Here is a 19354-nt window from a genome sequence, read left to right as displayed (position 1 = left end):
ATATATAACAGAACAAACACATATAATGCTTTTTTTTTTTTTTTACTTTTATTCTAGATGTGATTGATTGCAATTAAGCAATTGAGCCTTTATTTTTTTTTTTGTTTTTTTTTTTACACAAGGGTGAGTAAATTATCATGAGGAATCATCACTGGACTGTTAATTTACCTCCTAGTCAACAGGTGGCGCCTCTTTCCAGGTTCCTGCTGAACACTAACATTCATTAAGCCTGATGTGAGACACCTGTGTTTAGCCCTATGCAAGTGGGTTTGTGTCATGTAGTTTATTGTTCAGTCTTGAGTTACCAGTGGCCTAATGACAGTTAAGGATGTATTGTTGAAGTTCTTGGACTATAGTTTTTGCATTGATGATTGCCACTGTTTTTTTGAAGCTCAGCTTCCTTTGTTTTTGTTCTACTTTTCTTCAGTAAAGGTTGCCTTTTGCTGGCGATCAATGACTCTTTGTTTTTTTCTACCTCTGCTCCTGTATTCATTTTATTTTGTGAATGCTTTCATGCTTTTTACCCAATTTGACTGGTTAAGCGGTGATCGCATTACCCAAAAATTGACACACAGACATTTGGTTCACTTGATATTCATCTTGATTAGGGCCCGAGCACCAATGGTGTGAGGACCCTATTGAAATTTCTTTTTCTTCTCCAAAGTGAATCGCATTTCGCATCAGAAGAACTGACGAAAATCAGTACACACATGTAACACACCATTTTTCTCTTGATAGAAAATCCAAAACTTAATAGGAAGTCAGTTATTTTGAATTTCCTGTACAATTTGTGTGCCGTTTTTGCCATTTCCAGGCCTCATATTTCGACAAACTCCTCCTACAGATTTAAATGGATCATCTTCAAATTTGGTGAGGATTATCTTAACGCCTTTGTGGCATTAAATTGCGAAGATCATGAGTTTTTGTCAAGAGGCGTGTCCCTGGCGGTTTGACAAATTTGATGTTTCACCATTAAAGAGGAAGTTGCTGTAACTCAGGCAAGCAATGTCCAATCTGCCCCAGTCTTCATATGTTTGATAGGTGTTCTGTCCTGAACACGTCCATGCCTATATTCATTTATAGTTATAGCGCCACCTCCTGGCAACAGGAAGTGTCACTGTTGACAGTGTTATGGACTACTAGGAACATTTTAATAAACATCAACAAGTGTTAAATAGGCTGTCAACGTGCTAGAAAAAAACACTGAAACATGCTAGCAACACTTAGTTAAGTGCTTAAGCATGCTATTAATGCAGTGAAACAGAAAGTTGCTGTAACTCAGGCATGCAGTGTCCAATCTGCCCGAAACTGAACATGTTTGATGAGAGTCCTGGCCTGAACACATCTACTGTACATGCCAAGATTCAGTTATAGTCATAGCACCACCTACTGTCAATAGGAAGTGACATGTTTAACACTGTGATGCACTGTTAGCAACACAGTAAAATATGCGATTGTGTGCAAAACATGTTAGAAACATGCTCAAACATGCTAACAACACTAGCTAAGTGCTAAAGCATGCTATTAATGCCATCAAACAGGAAGTTTTTGTAAGTCATGCATACAATGTCCAATCTGCCTCAAACTTCACATGTTTGATAAGAGTCCTGACTTGAAGAAATCTACATGCTCATATTTGGTTATAGCTATAGCACCATCAACTGGCAACAGGAAGTGACATGTTTAACACTGTGATACACTTTTACAAATACAGTAAAATATTCTTTTTGTGTGCTTAACATGCTAGAAAATATTCTCAGACATAATAGCAACACTAAGTGCTTAAGCATGCTATTAGTGTCATGACACAGTAAATAGTTGTAACTCAGAGTCCTGGCCTGAACACATCTTAAGGCCAATATTCATAATCATACCTAGGGTGACCATATGAGCCATTTTCCCAGGACGAGTCCTTGCCAGGATTTCTATATTGCCTCAAACATCCAAAGTAGTTTGACCAATAACATGCAGGTATGGTACATAATCAACCAATCGTGGCGTGTGAGAAGGTGAGATCCTCAGAGAACGATCAAAGCAATGCAAATACACGTACATGTTAGGTGTTTGTTCGGTTATTCAACTTGAAGCGTCACTGCGCAGAGATCATTGTATGACACCAAAGTACCAAGAGAGTGATTTTAATGCATAAGGAGCCGTCTGCTCTGCTCTCTATAGCTTTTATGAATGTCATACAATGATCGATCTGGACAGCCCAAACAGCCAAAATCGGGATATTTTAGGCAATATAAAAATCCTGGCAAGGACGCGTCCTGGGAAAATGGCTCATATGGTCACCCTAATCATACCGCCACCTGCTAGCAACAGGACATTACTTGTTTTACACTAACTTAAACATGCAATGTCCAATCTGCCCCTATCTTCACATGTTTGGTAAGAGTCCTGGCTTGCAAATAGTTACATGCCAGTATTCAGTTATAATTTATAGCACCACCCATTGGCAACAGCAAATTTCATGTTTTACAATAACCCAAAAAATACCATGTTCAATCCAAATTTCACAGGTTTGATAAAAGTCCTGGTCTGAAGACATCTACATGCCAAACATTCAGTTACAGTCATAGCGCATTAAGTTTGTCACATATAAATTACTTTAAATTTATATTCCTCCTATATTTATCACTTTAAAAGTGATTTCCCACCATTAGCTGTTTTCCTAAAACCACTGGGTGGTGGTGAGCCCGGGTGTGAGGACCCTTTCATCGCTGCTTGCAGCTTTAATTTTTCTTTGTTTTGCTCACATACACGTCTCATATTTCATGTCAAGCATACTTGATGCTGTTGTCTCCTTGGTAACCAAATATATAGAATTTTGATAAATTGGATTACAGACAAAATGGTTGGTTGTGGAGGAACTTATGCCATCAGCAAGGGACAGTCACAGAGTGTGTAAAATTGTATGTAAATTCACATATGTATATATATTAAAATGGTTTATGATTATTTCACTTTGTTTGTTTAGATTGTTATAGTTTCATAAAATACTGTTTTTTCTTTCTTTTTTTACCATGTGCTTTGTCAGTATACTTACAGAGAATGATGAAAGTGAAAGTTTCAGTTTTACTGCATCTCTTTGTATTTATTTGTAATTAATTAGCCAGGGACTGCTGAGTAATTCTTTTTTGTTGTTCTTATATAATGTCTGTCTATTGTCAAGAGCTGCCAAGTCAAGTTCTTAAGAAGAGCAATCTGTCCTAACCAATAAAAATCTTCTCTGTTCTTTACTGACAGCACACTTCAGTTTAAGAAGGAGCTTTTAAATGTAGTTCCTCCTGTATCAGTATTACTGATTAATTTATCCTTTTTCAATAAAAAATAGGTAGTAGGACTGATTGATAGGTTGGGACAGGATGTAACAAAAGCATCAAGACAAACATGACTAAAAAATAGATAGCTGCTCTATGTATTTGTTTAGAAAATCCAATTAAAAAAGCAATGTTGAGCTTAAGAATGGGGTTAAGCGTATGAATGAGCATATATTTTTGTACTGTACACAAAAGAACTGAGATGTCAAAGAGATAATCAAATCTCATTGCCAAAGGTGACTTATAACACTGAAAAATGTTCCAGATATGTACTATAAATAATAACCAAAAATCATTTTTTATTCATATTTTATATAACTGTGCATTGTAACATGCAATGTAGAAATGCTCACCTCTAAAACTCCCATCCAAACCCACTCTCACCCTACCACACACTAACATCTTGCTGCTATTGTACTCCAAGGCCTGTTTAAAAACTGTTTGCAACTCTTATGTGCAGTATACTATGTTTGCGAGTAGGCCACACACAGTAGGTAGATGAGTAGGCCTCACAAACCTCCACCTTTGGTAATGATCTCTTCTCATGTGTGCACTAGACATTTTAAAATCCTCAACCGACTCACTGCAGTAATACATGTGTACAAATACTACACACTCATCTTTCACTGTCTCCAGTTTGCAGTGTTTGCTCTTAATGTCTCTCTTTGTACCACTGAACTACATGGAATTCAAAATATATCCCCAAGGTGTATGTAAAGTATATTAGTATGTATAGTTAGATGGCATAACAGTTATATATATTAAAATGTTTATATTTATTTTAAAATATGTATCACTGCAGATGTAGGATTGTGTGTGTGTGTGTGTGTGTGTGTGTAATAGCTATTTTCTATTTGAATATTATTTATTTATTTTTTTTAATTATTTCTTTCTTTGATTTCAACATCATTACTCCAGTCTTCAGTGTCACATGACACCATTCTAATATGCTAATTATATTTGGTTCAATTTAATTGATCAATTTAATGCATTTGCTGCATTTTTTTTTTTTTTTTTTGTAATACCATCTGAATGGTTTTTTGTACCATCTGAATGGTAGTCCATCATACTTCCTACATAAATATGAAGTGGCACAGCATTTTTGTTATGGAATATATATATATATATATATATATATATATATATATATATATATATATATATATATATATATATATATATATATATATATAGACCTATATATTCTTTGTTGTGAAACTCTATGCATTTTGAATCATACAACACTCTTCTCCATGTAGAAGATCCCGCGGATAATTCTAGACACAGAGCTTGCATGCAGTGATTTTATTACTGATGTTATCTGAAGTGTTTGGTTTTATCCCAGATAAAGGCGAGAGCGAGAGAAGGAGAGCGCCTTTGTGCGTCCATCACACACTGACAAAAGCAGCAGCAGCAGCAGCTCTGTTACGCGCTCGGCGCTAGGATCCGGCGGATCTCTCTCTCTCTCTTTCTCTCCCCCTCTCTCTCTCACTCACTCACTCTCTTCCAAGCCTGTTTTAAAGTCTCTGCCAGACTTCAGCTCATGCGCTACTTCCTGGATGGCGGAACGGAAAGCTTCCAGAGCCGCTCCAACTCTTGACTCTGTGTTTTCAGCCTGATGCATGGACTACAGCTCCTCTAACATCTCTCTCTTAATCCACTGTCCCCTTGACATGTTTCTCTTCTGGACTACAAGCTCAGCCATCTGAAAAAGAGAAAGAGAGAGAGAGAAAGAGAGATAGAAAAAAAAAACTGTTTCCTTTGGCTCGGTCGAACTTCAAAAGAAAAGAAAAAAAAAATCTTTCCAAAGGACTTCTTAAAGGAGGCGGCCGAAATACATTAAAGCGCGTCCAGTGCGTTCGCATTGCTTGTTTGTGGGAGTTTTTTTGTTCACCAGGAGGATAACTCTGTCAACAGTTGCCTTATTCCAGATCTCCATGTATACAGTGTGACATGCGGAGGCTACTGCGACCGCGCTGCTGCTGCTGGTGGATTCCGCCTCTGCTTTTCTCCTCGCTCGTGCTCCGTTGGGCACACTGTCATCCCGGTAAGTTGGATTTGAGACGGATATAGTTATGTTTCAAATCGCTCCATCAATAATTGCAACCTATTAAACTGGCTGCGTAATGTGGAAACATCCCGTGCTCACAGTTAAAACCAAGCGATGCTTTTTATTTTGAAGATTAATATTATTATTATTATTTTCAGTTGTAAAGCGTGGAATAGGAACGATCTATCACACAAACTGTAACGTTCATGCCTGTGAATATTCCAGTGTCTAGCGCGCAGACCCGTTATTTCTAAACAACACAATGAAATCCGTTATAAGAAAGGCATTAGACGATGTCTTTCAGCAGGCGTTCCTGATTGGAGCAATTTGAATAATTATTATGGCCAATAGAGTTAAGTCATCGTTAAAGTATAACTTAGCAGCATTTCATACCTTACATTTTAAACGTGATTTAGGCACTTTGTGTAGGGAATGTCACTCTAGGATTTTTTTTAAAGATATATGTGCATATGTAATATTACATGTATATCCTTTATTGGCTTGGCCAATATTTTTACAGATTCACATTTGTTATCGGTTCTTTAAAATCGGGTGACACCATTTAATGTCTCTTATTGGGTCTCATTGGGTCTCTTAAGAACTCCATCCAAAAATGCCATTACACTTCAGAGTGTTCAAGAAACTACACTGTTTACAAGTAAAATACTTACTTTTGTATTTATTGTATGCACAATTACACCCATTCGTGCAAGGGATAGCGTTTCAATATTGATAGTTAAACATAGTCCAAAAAAACTTAAATTACACTTATTGTTATTGTTATTATTATTATATACTGTATAATGTAATAATAATAATAATTATAATAACCACAAGTATTTTATTATATTAATATTCATAATGTATACTGTTTTATTGTATGCTCATGTTTTTTTTTTTTTTGTCAAAAGTCATAAATAAAACAATATTTTTGTATATCAGTTAATGGGCAAAATTAACCTGTATTATTTCTGGTAGTTTTACATAGAGGATATGCATATGGTGCTCAGTAGCGCTAATGAGCAACATAGTTTTGAGGTCAGTTTAGAAAAACAACTTTAATTGTCGTTAATTTGGTTATTTATTGATGATTCAAATCTGATGTTCAGTATGATCAGGGGAGTAGGGATGAAGCCTTGAATATGACATCCCACAATAACTCGCTGCACACTAACAGTGTTTTTCAGAAAACCATAAGAATCAGATTTTTGGGGGCTCGTCCGGGTTTTCAAATTGGCTCATATGCACATATATTTGATGGCATCTGGTTTAGGATGACCTTGAGCGTGTTTGAGTGATAGGTGAGGATCTCTCAGGCTCTTCAGGTTTGCTCTGATAATAGAAGGAAGAGAGTCTTAGATGCACAAGCCATTTCAACCATGAGGAGTCTGATAAGCTTTGCATATTTGCATGAGATTTTATGTAACGCTAGAGGTGTTAAATCTAATGTATAATTCCAGAGAGTATGACATTCTCAGGTCTTCGAATCAGACCTTATGTAAACACATACAGTGCAGGAACTGTTTGTTCTCTTTTAACCAAATGACATTGTCTACACAGGGAGTCACATGTGACACAAGTGACAATAAAGCCATAAACAAGAAAATCTTAAGAGATTAACCGCTCCATACAAATGAAATATAATATGGTTTGCAGATTGCATATGTATTATGAATTGAATTTTTTTTTTTAGTGCTTGCGTGCATGCAAAGCTACCATGTGTTCGGAAATCTCATTATAATACCAGAACATATTGTGTTTATCTCTCATCTTTCCATCGGATGCATCTCAAAATATAAATTTCTGCTATAGCTGACCTACTTCTGGGCAGCTTGATGGTTTTGTCTTAGTAAATGGTGATCACTTTGCATGTGTAATAAAATTTCACTTTGCTCGCAGTTAATCACTGTTGCAGGAATAAACTAATTAACGTCGCATTCTACACAAGACTTCGCGGTTCCTCAGAAAACTCACTTCAGATACTGGACCAGTCGGAATGTCCTCTAGTTTTTCTATTGTTTTCTTTTGCCACTAGTTTTCATCTCACATTCTGTCTGATCCAAAGCTACAAGAGCAGGGCGCTCAGGGACTCGGTGGACATTGGGGCGAGCACTTGCGCGCTGACAGTGAGATAAAGTGTCTAAGCCTCTGCATCTCAAACAGCCGAGAGATTTCATCAGGACCGTGATGAATGTTCCATGAATAACACATTGTCACCAAAGGGCAAATGCCTGACTCAAGGTTGTGGACATTATTGACAATCTCTTCTGTCTGCGTTTCTGTTTGCTGTTCTCTCTCTCTCGTGTCTGTCCCAGTATGTGTTTCCGTCCATCGTACTGTCTCTGTCGATTTCTCCAAGAGAAAGGCGAACGCTTCCAATTCTAGAGTCGGAAGTGGGGGAGAAATGAAGCTACCGTAGAACAAAAGCCAATTTTAATGCGTTCCGTTTGCCTCCCGAAATTCCTCCTGCCCTCTCTGCTTTTTAAGCCCAGTGACATTTGTTCACTTGTCTGTGTCTGATAGACCTGTTCTTAGCAGAACCAGTGCTGCGGAAAGACAAGCGAGCTTTGGATCCACCGCACTGCAACAGTGACATACGCTCTGGAAAAAGGAGAACAGCGCAACTTTATTTATTTCATGCCGGTGGGAAACAAGTGTCTGCACACTTGAGTCTCCAGTAATGGCCAGTTTGCTGACGGTGCATGAGAGGAAGTGAGAGGGAAGGAAGGATCTCTCGGCGGGGCGTCTGTTGGCCCCAGGCAATTCTCATCTCTTTATAGTCCGGTTGATGTAGCCGTTGGAGCGATGGATGACTAGTACGGAAGAGCAAATTCTAGCGTGGTTTCCTCCTGGTAATTTAAAGCCATCAAGCTGAACTAGTGATACATGGTGAAACTAGCTAAAAAATCCCCTGTAGCGTGTAAATCAAAGCAGGGAAGCAATAGAAATTTTATTTTTTGCCCACTTTTTCTGAGCTACCGTGCAGAATTCCGTGGATTCACCCAAATGGTGTAGAAACCACTGGCGATACAGAGGAAAAGACGGTATTTCTGTCGCATGACGAATAGCATGCCACGCATTGGAGAACACAATGGTAATTCAAATCTCTTAAGAGGTATCAGACTTCCTGCCTTTCCGATTTCCTTTTATGTGGGCGAGGAGCCATTTCTGTGTCTAATAGAAAAGGATAATTTGCTAAATGTCCGTTCGGAAACAACGGGCACTTAAGATGGGGGGTAGAGTCTCAGGAGTGAGATAGCTGGAGCTGACATTTGGGCTGGACTAGATGCACTAGCGGCCCGTGTAACAACATTATCATCATCATCATCATCTCTCTCCACTCGGACCGTTATCTGTTCAGCTGGGTGACCAAAACTGCTGTAATGTTCGCCAGGTCACTTTATCAGTCACGAAGCCTGTCATCGTTGCATGGCTCCTCTAATAGATTGATTAAAAGATAGTGCCGTGTGGAAGGGTAAACGTGTGGGCTGATGTCAGGCTGCCGTGGGGTCATTCTGCCAGTTTGTAAGCGTGTGTGCTCAGTGTGCACTGTATTGGTATCTGGATTAAAAGCTGTGTGTGATTAGAACCAGCAACATGGAGGAAATAAGAGGACTGGCTCCGTTTGGATGCGATCTACTGTATCAGCTTTCTCAGTGGTTTGATTTGTGTGCACACATACAGTCGGAAATAATATCCGAATATATTTCAATTTTCACTCGCAACCGGTTAATGTATTTAATAATATCAATTTATTATTACATAATTATTTAAATATTTAGCATTTGTATTATTGATATGGTTAGGAGTTTTATTTTATTTTATTTATTTATATTAAAATGATTTCTGAATAATAATGGATGTGGAAAATTCAGCTACTCATCACAGGAAAAAATACAAATAAAGTAATGATATTGTAGTTGGGATTATTGTGGTTGGTTTGCTTTATGTACAAAGTGTTCAGTCTGGACTTCTTGCATTTCATTTGTTTGATTTATTCTGAATATTTGAATTGATATAATATCATCTGAAGTAAACAGCTGTTTTTATTTTACGTTTATCTCACACCGTTTCTTTCTACCTCTTGTCGTTGTTGTTGTGTTAGCTGTTACGAATGGATCTCAAGGAGTATTAGGGCTCTTGAGTGAAGGACTCATCCCTAGTTTACCTTAATAGTCATGGTGAAGGCAGACGTGTCTGTGTGTGTGTGTGTGTGTGTGTGTGTGTGTGTCTGTTCTCATGCTGGTACATTTTCTCCTCATCTCCACTGGCAACCACAGCTCACAGTATGTGCCAACCACCAAATGAAGTGGACATTCGTGAAGCATGCTGGTAGATCCTGTATTAAAGACAAAAATAAATGCAGATAAAGAACCCAGCATGCATAGAATAAAACTTTCCACTTGGAAATGGATGTGTCATATAATGCTATATTTTTGGATAATGTTATTACCATGGAGACAGAAAGGTAAATTTGATACTTTACCTACAGTAGTGTATCCAGACTTTTGGTCCTTTTAATGAAATTTTAACCTGCATCTATGTTAAGTATTATAACCTCTGCAAGTGAAGTCAGTTTAACAGTGAAATAAACAATCATAGTTCAACTGGTCACAGTGCTTAACAATGCACAACCCAGTATGTCAGATGCATAGGGTACTTTGTATTCTTCAAAGAAGACCTCGAGCACCAGGGTTATAATAGTTAACTAAGGAGGAATTTACATGACACCATTTTCAACTAAATACGGAAAGTGTTTTATGCAATTTGTCCATTTACAGGACAACAGCATTTTGAGGGCCAGAAAACATGAGTTTTAAAGTTGAATAAAACGATTCTGTTATCATCCATACATTTGTGAAAATGGAGACATCACGCAACATGTATTACGTGTTAAGTTTATAGGTATGTTCACAGATGCATAGTGTTTCTTTACAAAGGGACATCGCCACCTACTAACCTGGCATGCATAATACAATTTTAGTAGTTTTTGCTGGTGTGTGTGAACAGGGATCATTTTAACATTGTTGTCTATACATTACATTTTTTAAATATTTTTTAGTACATTGTTGTTGTGTAAACATACCCTAAAACAAAAACTGAAGCAAAAAAAAAACATTTTACTTAAAAAAAACAAAACAAAAAAACAATTGTTCATTTAAATAAAATATTAAAAATTAAAAATATTTTCAGCTTGTTGAATGAGATTTCTTTTAATTTATTGTAAATTAACTAACACTGAAAGCATAAAATAATAGTAATAATAACTATGTAGACTAAACTTTATATACACTACTAAAATGACAAATTACTAAACATGAAACATTACAAAGTCATACAAGTTTTTTTTCCCAAATATTTACAGTACAGAGTGTAACAAAGAAAAGGAGCGTGGTACTGTAAATCTGGCCAAAATATTAATTGTGAGAACATTGTTTCATTGTCGGGCTCCTAATCCTGTACTTTTTGTTAAATATTGGCTTTGTGTGTTGGCTGCATTGGTTTTGTTCAAGTTATTTTTTTTTCACTTGTTTGTTTGTTCTGTTATGTGCTGCTTTGCTAAATGGTCTTTGGAAAGCTGAATTCTGCAGCATTGATTGCTACAGCGTCATCGCGATGCACAGCAACAGCTCTCTGCTCTTATTGTGCACAACTTTTTGAAATGTTAGCCTGATACAAATTTGGTAGCGATAACGATTCGCCTCTTTGAAAGTTGTAGTAGTTGTAGGCAGGTAAGACCAAAGCAGTGTACTTTGGCTCCACTGTCTCTCAGATTTTCTTCATGTTTGCTTTTGCCACCCTTTTATTTCTCACTCTTCCTCTGTTTCTGACTCTCTCCCTCATCCAGATTGGAGGTTCTGAAAAGATTTTCATTTGGCAAAGGAACGGGGTTTGGAACAGTTTGCCAGGAGACGAAAGAAACCTCTGAGCCTCTGGGAGACTTAAGCACTAATTCTCCTTGCACATAACCCGGCCCCCCTCCAGCGCCTCGTTCTCCTGCTTACCCCCGTCCCCCTCTCTAAGGTCATAATTAGCAGAGTATGGAGTAACAAACGTACAAGTCTCTCCATTAATAACATATAACGGCTGCTGGCCCTCTCCAATTTAAATGCCAGTTTTCTTCCTCTCAATAAAGACCCCTGGTTAACCCGTAAAGACCAACACGCATCTAAAAAGGCAAAGATGGTATTAAATTAATGCGATCTGAAACCAAACAATGGAACGTGTTTATGTTTTTTTGTATCGAGCAAGTGATGGATGGATTAATGAGAGAGAAATTAATTACAATTTCATGAGCCACAGTGGGTGTTGCGATATTAATAGTCAGACAGATGTTGTAATGCAACTCAACAACATAACAGCATTGAGACTCAACAACATAACAACATTCGTTTACGCTTAGACTTTCACGTTTTGACCACTAGGGGGAGAATTTTGCATGAGTTTTGGGTTTAAAATCTGCATGCTAAATTTATGCAGTGCAGACTTTTACTTTAGATTATCCACAGCATTAATTCTGCTGTTTGTCAAGGCAATCGATCAAGGCTTTTGTGGTGTAGTAAAGCGCTAGCGCTAAGTGCTAAAATTCATTTATTACTGTAGCACCAGCCCACACAATACTCCTTAAATTAAGTTTTCCTTTCAACCACTCTTTAAGGAAGCTATGAAGCCTTTTTTCCTTTTCGATCTAACTGGAAATCAAATATGAAAAGAAAATGTAAAAAAATTAACATGATCAACATTTATATACTCACGTGGTTCCAAATCTGTATAACTGTCCAAAAAAACTGATTTGTCTATACAATGAAAGTCAAGATTTTTTTGAACCCCATTGACTTTCATTGTATAGATTTTTTTTTTTCTAAATGTCCACAGAAGTTGTTACATGTTTGGAACAAAAAGAAGGCATGTAATTTTTAATTTTTGGGTGAACTATACCTTTAAAATCGCTTTTGTGAAATCCACTTTACCTGTTTCTAAATGGCCTGTAAGGAGAACTCTCCCCTTGTAGTCTGAAACCAGTTTTCCGGTCCATTCTTGAAGGGTAATGGCTGGGATTTAGACTCCGTAATCCAGTCCTGATCAGTGTAAAAGGCCAGTCTCATCCCAGAGCCCCTGATGGGCTGGCTGTCATAAACAGGCCTGCTTGCCACACAGAAATAACCTTAATTTGGAGGTTGGGAGCTGTGGTTCTTGTAATGATACAGCCTTTAGGGTGATGTTTTCTGTGTGATGGGTTTGTCAGTCAGGCAATTGTAGCCTAATGGTTTTGTAGGCCAGTCCATTCCCTTTGGTATTTTTAATTTCCTTTACACTATTTGTCCCCTTAAAAAAAAAAAAAAAACATCTAGAAAAGGAGTAAGGCTAACTATTAGACACCCTCCATATATCACATCAGCCTCGGAAATTGCGGCACCAAATTCACAACGCATTAGTGTTGCATTAGGCCACGACTGAGAGGGCCAGGTTGGTTACAGCCCCTTGATATTTCCTCTGCTTCCATAGCGAAAGGAGGAAAGAAAAGATGAGAAGGGGAAAATAACCACATGCCAAGGAGCGTTGTGTCAGTGAGCCAGTGTTAGGCCGGAGTTGCGAATCTTCTCATTAAATTTTTGCAGTGTAGTTGGTTTTTCCACTTTAATGCTTGGGAGGATGCTGGCCTCTTCCATCGAGAGAGAGAGAGCGGGTCGAGACGCAGCCTGCGGACTGCACCACACTGCCCAATTTGTCTTACTTCTAGGGAAGCTGTTTAAAGTACAATGCTTTCTCTTTTTTCCCCTTCTCTTCTCAAATTGGCGAGATTCCCGGTGTCTTTCCGCCACTCCAGATATCTGTGCTTTCATCAGTCAGACCTGTATTGAGTGTGCTCTGAAAATGGCTTGTGATCAGTGTCTGTCCGTTCTGATTTATTCCTCTTGTAACAGTCACTCCGTGTGTGTATAGTGAATTAGATGAGCACATTATACATATGCATGTTCCCACATAACCGTTCTGATCCTGTAACTCTTTCAGAATAACCTGACTTTACTTATCTTCAGGTTTCTGTACCCTGATGCTGAATCAGTGGGTCTTTGAATTAGTGAGGATCTTCAAAGCATGTGGTCTTTTGCTGAAACGATACTAGCATGCTAATGTTGCATTTTGTGCACCAAAAAACTCTGTGTCTTAAAGGTAAGTTGTGTAATTTCCTTTGCAGAGACTGGTTCAAATAGGTTTGTTGGACACGCCCCTTATCTGTCATTGGCCAGTCTCACAGATAGTCCCGCCCACACAAGTCTGTGTTTTTATCTCACAATTCTCTTTTACTGACAACTGTGAGTTAACATCTTGCAATTATACTTTTTTTATTGCAAATCTGACATTTTCTCGCTATTGCGATTTTATATATCACAATATAAAAATTGTGAGATGCAAAAAACTTGCTGTTGTCAGATAAAAGTCAAATTCTGAGGAATAAAAGATTCATCCTCTCTGAATTGCAATTCTGACATAACTTGCAATTGCTTGTTATAAAGTCAGAATTGTGAGATACAAACTTAAAAGTCAGAGTTGAGAGTTTATCTCACAATCATGACTCTATTTCTCAGAATTGTTCGTTTCTGTCATTGTTCATTTCTGTCTGCAGTTCTGACTTTAAAACTCAAAATTGCAAGTTTATATCTCGCAATTCTTAGAAAAAGTCATAATTGTGAGATGTAAACTTGCAATTGCGAGTTTTAAAGCTGCAATTACCTGTGCTACAGTATTTTTAATTCTGTGAAAGAAATGGGGTTCTATAGATTTCTGTGCTGATATTGTAAATGTAAATTGCACAAATGCAAATCACTGTTATAAAAAAATATATTTTTATATAGTAAACTAGACAGTTACTGCTCTGCAGTCTGGTTGGATAATTGTTTGCAACCATTGTAGTAGCTGATTTGACCATTCATCAACTTAATTCTGGTGTTGAAAGTCAGTACAGTTAAGATCTACAATACATAATGAATCAAGCCAATTAATATAATTTTTTTTGCCATTTCAAGATTATCGAGTTGGCTGATTAGCTACTTACTTTGCAAACAGTGTAAAATCAGTGATCATATAATATCCACCATTTTGTACTAGTCTCTTTGCCTATTAGTTTATTCATTGATTATTAAATCCTGTGTACACCAGTGTCAGAAATGTTGCATCTCATTCTAGCAAAAAATAATACCACGATTCTTAATAAAATTGGCACCACTGTATGCTAAGCTAGTAGGCTAATCTGTTATCCAAAAGCTAACTAAAAACATAATTTTAACATTTTTAGCTCTTAGTAATATAATATGATAAGTGACTTAAAAGACATGGACATTCTCATGATTAAGAATAGATACACATGAAGCAATTTTCTATCATTTCTAATCAGGCAATGGATGGAGTAGTCATTCGTCTCTTTGAGAGATGATTCTGAAGGCTTTAATACTCTACTCAGTAGTGTAATCACCATGATCATATGATGATAGCTTTGATGAACATGCAGTGCAGATGAGAAAAAAGAATTGTCATTTTCCAGCTCTAAAAATCCTATTTTACATCTCACTTAAAGGCAGCGTCTTCCCTGTCTTCCACTTTCCTTTCCTTACATTTATTTTTATTTTTCTGTGTTGTGGAATCAGCATCGCAAAGAGCTGTAATCTGCCTGACATTAAGCTCAAACAGCAGCCGAGTGGCAGTTCAATGTACAAGCATGAAATCAAACCCAAAAGTAGAAATACTTTTTCAAAGCTTTGCCGCTTGACAGCTGTGATTGCCTTTTCTAGCTGGGCTGTGTCTTTGATGGTTCGCTCTACCTTGACTAGCGTTGATGGGTTAGCAGCATGTCTGTTGAATGGATTTGACCTCTTGTAACCTTCCCCTGCACTGGGTCTCAGCAGATGAGGGTGCATTGATGCTTATATGTCCACTCAAAAATGTAAATTCTATTAGTTGACACTCTTAAGTCATTACAAACCCATATGACTCTCTTTCTTCAGCAGAACACAAGAGAAGACTTTCTGTTTTCCCTGCTCTTTACCATGCGGTTAAAATGAACAGGGACTGAAGCTTTCAAGCATCAAAAAAAGGACTCAAAAGCACCATAAAAATATCATGAAAGTGGTCTGTTTGACTTACATTTCAATCTGCTCGTCACTCAAAGCCGTTGTATGACTTCAGAAGGCTTGGAATGTAGTGTGCAAGACTTATGGACTGCTTTTAAGATGCCTCCGCTGTGCTTCGCATCTTTTTGAAGCTTGAAAGCTTTAGTGCTCATTGATCATAATTCCACGGAAAAGAGTCTTCAGAATTTCTAATTCTTCCAAAAATAAAAAAAAATTCTGTCATTTACTCAACCCTCATGTTGTTCCAAACTTGTGTGAATTTCTTTCCTCTGCTGAACACAAAAGAAGATTTTTTGAAGAATGTTGGTATCCAAACATTTGACGGTATCCATTGACTTCCATAGTATGTGTTTATTTATTTTTTCATATTATGGAAGTCAATGGCTACCGGTTATTGTTTGGTAGCCAACATTTTACAGTCAAAATTATAATCAAGTACTTTCCATGTGCTTTAGTTAATGCTGTTAAATCAATTAATCATGCTGTCAAATCGATTAATATTTGTTTATGATTTATATTATATATATATATATATATATATATATATATATATATATATATATATATATATATATTACACATATTTCTTAAATACATGTATATGTGTATTTATATATATATATATATATATATATATATACACAAAAATATACACAGTACACACACATATCATTTAAATTAATCGTGATTAATCGATTTGACTTCATTATCTTTTGTTGTATTTTGAGGATTTAAAATGTACTTTAAAGTACAACTTTTCACTTGAAATTATTACAAAGTACACTTTTTTAAAGTATACTCAATGTATTCATTACAGTGAACTTTCTCTATGCACACTTAAAATAGACCTTTATTTCATTAATATTATATTATCTGCAAGTTCAGCTTGTTAAAATACTTTTAAGGGTTGAAGTACACTGCAAGTGCACACTGAATGCAATTTAGCACACTTCGTTTTCACAAGGGCTCCTCTGACCAGATGTCCGACAGATGGGCTTCAACTCTCGTGCCCTTGGGAGAGCTGTGAATTTTCCACACTTTTTCATGAAATTCTTCTCCGTATACCGCTTGTCCTTCAGTTTTTAAATGGCACGAAGAGTGCAGGGCAGGATAAAACACTTCCAGGAAGGGTTTTGGCCCGGTCGGTTCTCCATTCCTCATGTGGAGACAAGCGGCGGTGTTCCTCCTGAAACCTCTTTGGATTTACGCTGCCAGTCCTGCCATCTTTCTTGCGTTAATCACCCCGGGCTTCGCTCGCCACTCACCGGAGGGCGCGATGGATGAGCCATTGGGGAAATGGAATGGAGAGTGGCCAGGCGTGACAGAGGAGATGAGGAGACAGTCAGTATAGGAGAGCAGAATAAAGAAGATGATAACCACCTTAACACACATCCACACACACGCATTTTGCTTTGAAATATCCCACACCCCAACATTTAAGGCAGATGACGCCATGTGGAACAAGTGTTTTAAATCACCATCAGTGACTCAAGCTCCCACGAGACTTTAAACAATCAGTACTGTCGTTTATATATATCTATCTATCTATATATATATATATATATATATATATATATATATATACATATATATATATATATGCTTAAAAAAACCACAACTTCTATTTGTGAAGCGGATATATTGCTTATCCCAAAAATCTCAAATTGTAAAAATATGTAATGATTATTTGGACTGATTGTTACTTTTTTTTCATAAATGACTGAATACTTCAAGGCATGAACTCCCACACACTATTTTAGGCTTTTGAAATATGTTTTCGTCAAAACAAACACCTCTGGACACCAAAGCATGTGTTTGTTTCCGAGTCAAAGGCAACCTGAGGCAGAATCGATGTACCAGATCTCATTTCCTTGAGGATTGTTCATAGGTGGCTGCAGATCAACTCTTGTTAAAGAAAACACAGATGCTGTCTTTTTAGAATGAGACCAGTTGATTAGCATTTATTTCTGTATTTTATGAATAAATACATGAGTAATGCTTCTGTATTTACCCTGGAACGACAGTTTGAATTATTTAAAGTTCTGACCCCCTAGGCAAATCCATCCATTATGCTTCGACATTTTGTTAATCATTGATAGGCTCTGGAATGTGATCAGGGAATGAGTAATTGCTAAATAAAACTAGCCGCTAGCAAAAGCAAGGACATTTTTTTTCACGTTTGTCCGATAGGATCAGGCCAACAGAATAACAAGGGTTTTCTGTCGGACATTTCTTCTTGAACGCCACTTTTGTTTCTTCTCTAGTTTTAGTTTATGTTATTTCATTTGCCAGATGCTTTGTGCCTTGCGGTGCTTTGGTGCACAGCCAAAAAATGGCTTTTAGGCTGTGTCACTATGAGGATTTTCGAGGATGTGACAGGCTGTTGACAAGCGTTCGGTGAATGGTCCAAAAAGAAAATCTAATTACTATTATACGCGGCCAAAGTTCCGGCTAGCGGATGACTGCAGGGCCTATTAGCGGAAATTAACGGAAACTGATAGCGACAGTTCTCCCGATCCGTGGCTTTAAGTGGTCACTCTTGGTCCTTGCCACAAGCATTCTTTCACACACTGTCTACACACTTTCTCCTCAGCTCTTCTCATGTAATCAGGGGCACGTTTCACCATTCTTTTGTGGAAGTGCTTATAATTTTTGTTAGCATGAACCACAATGCAAATGCTAGTTTTGCTTAGGAATATCTGCATTTCTGTACAGACTTTACTTAAAGAAATTACTCCTCCAAAACTGACTTTAACAGGTTAATTTTGGTCTCTTCCTGTCCAATGAGTAAATGTGAGTACTTTTATGGTACTTAAATTTTTGTCAGTTTTGGAACTTGTAGTGCTATCTTAGTGTTTTTTTTTATATATATAGAAATTATGTTTAATCAGCTCTTATTTTGATAAACTCAGTTCTCATTTTAATTTTTTATTTTAAATTGTAATTTTTTTATTTGTATTTTTTATTTATTTTATTATACAGCGTTAATATTTTGGCCAAATTTGTATTTCACTTTTAGAGTATTTATTTTTTTTATATTTTTTTTATATTTAGATATTTATTTATGAGTAAATTTTAAGTTTTAATTTTGCCTATTTCTGTCACAGAAGTTTGAGAAAAAACACTTTTTTCTGGTACTTTTTTGCTGCTTTTTGGCATTTTTGGAACTTGTGAGCAGCCTTATTTTAGTGTTATTTATATACTATTATGTGTGTGTGTGTGTGTGTATGTATGTATATATATATATATATAATATTTAATATTATATACTTGTATATTGAATTTGCTTTTTATTTCAGCTTCAATTTAATTTTAGTAATACTATTTAATTTTTTTATATACTATTTTAGTTTCAAATTTTATTTAAGTTTTAGTTTGCATTTAGTTTTAATTTATTTACAGCATTTGATTTTACTGCCTAAACATTTCTCATTTTCATTTAGTTACATTTTTAATTTAATATTGGTATTTTATTTTAGCTTTATTTTAGTAATAATTTTTTTTTAAAGGTTATTAATTACCCTGCTAGGCATGATTAACCATGCACTTTTGTTGCAAAGGAAACTCTAACATTCTGCCCAACATCTAATTTAGTGTTTAACGGAAGGAAGAAAAGGAATACATGACAGAATTCTCATTGGGTGAACTGTTCCTTTAAGGGTTTTGAGTTTGGGTTAAGTGTTCTGGTTCATCTTCCTGTGGGCTGAATCTGTGTATAGTTTAGCTAGCGTTATGCTAGCCTTTCGTCAGATTAAGTGACCTTATCACAGCAGCTGTCTGTTTGTGTGTGCGTTGTGGTGGGAGTATTGCCTGTCATACGTGGCCGTGGCCGTGTACGGCCTTACGCCGAGAGG

General features: G+C 36.7%; 1 protein-coding gene across 2 annotated transcripts in view; it reads left to right on the top strand.

Moving 5' to 3' along the window:
• Positions 1-4839: 4839 nt before the first annotated feature.
• LOC132126785 (receptor-type tyrosine-protein phosphatase gamma-like) overlaps positions 4840-19354 on the top strand; it is a 218849-nt gene continuing 204334 nt past the window's right edge. For both annotated transcript variants that reach the window (XM_059538283.1, XM_059538282.1), the window contains exon 1: positions 4840-5370. In XM_059538283.1, coding sequence (XP_059394266.1) covers positions 5277-5370 — 94 coding nt within the window. In that variant the 5' untranslated portion in view covers positions 4840-5276. The remainder of the gene's footprint in view (positions 5371-19354) is intronic.

This window comes from Carassius carassius, chromosome 44 (genome assembly GCF_963082965.1).
Source record: "Carassius carassius chromosome 44, fCarCar2.1, whole genome shotgun sequence".
Classification (NCBI taxonomy): Eukaryota; Metazoa; Chordata; class Actinopteri; order Cypriniformes; family Cyprinidae; genus Carassius; species Carassius carassius.
This window is presented reverse-complemented; position numbering and strand designations above follow the sequence as displayed.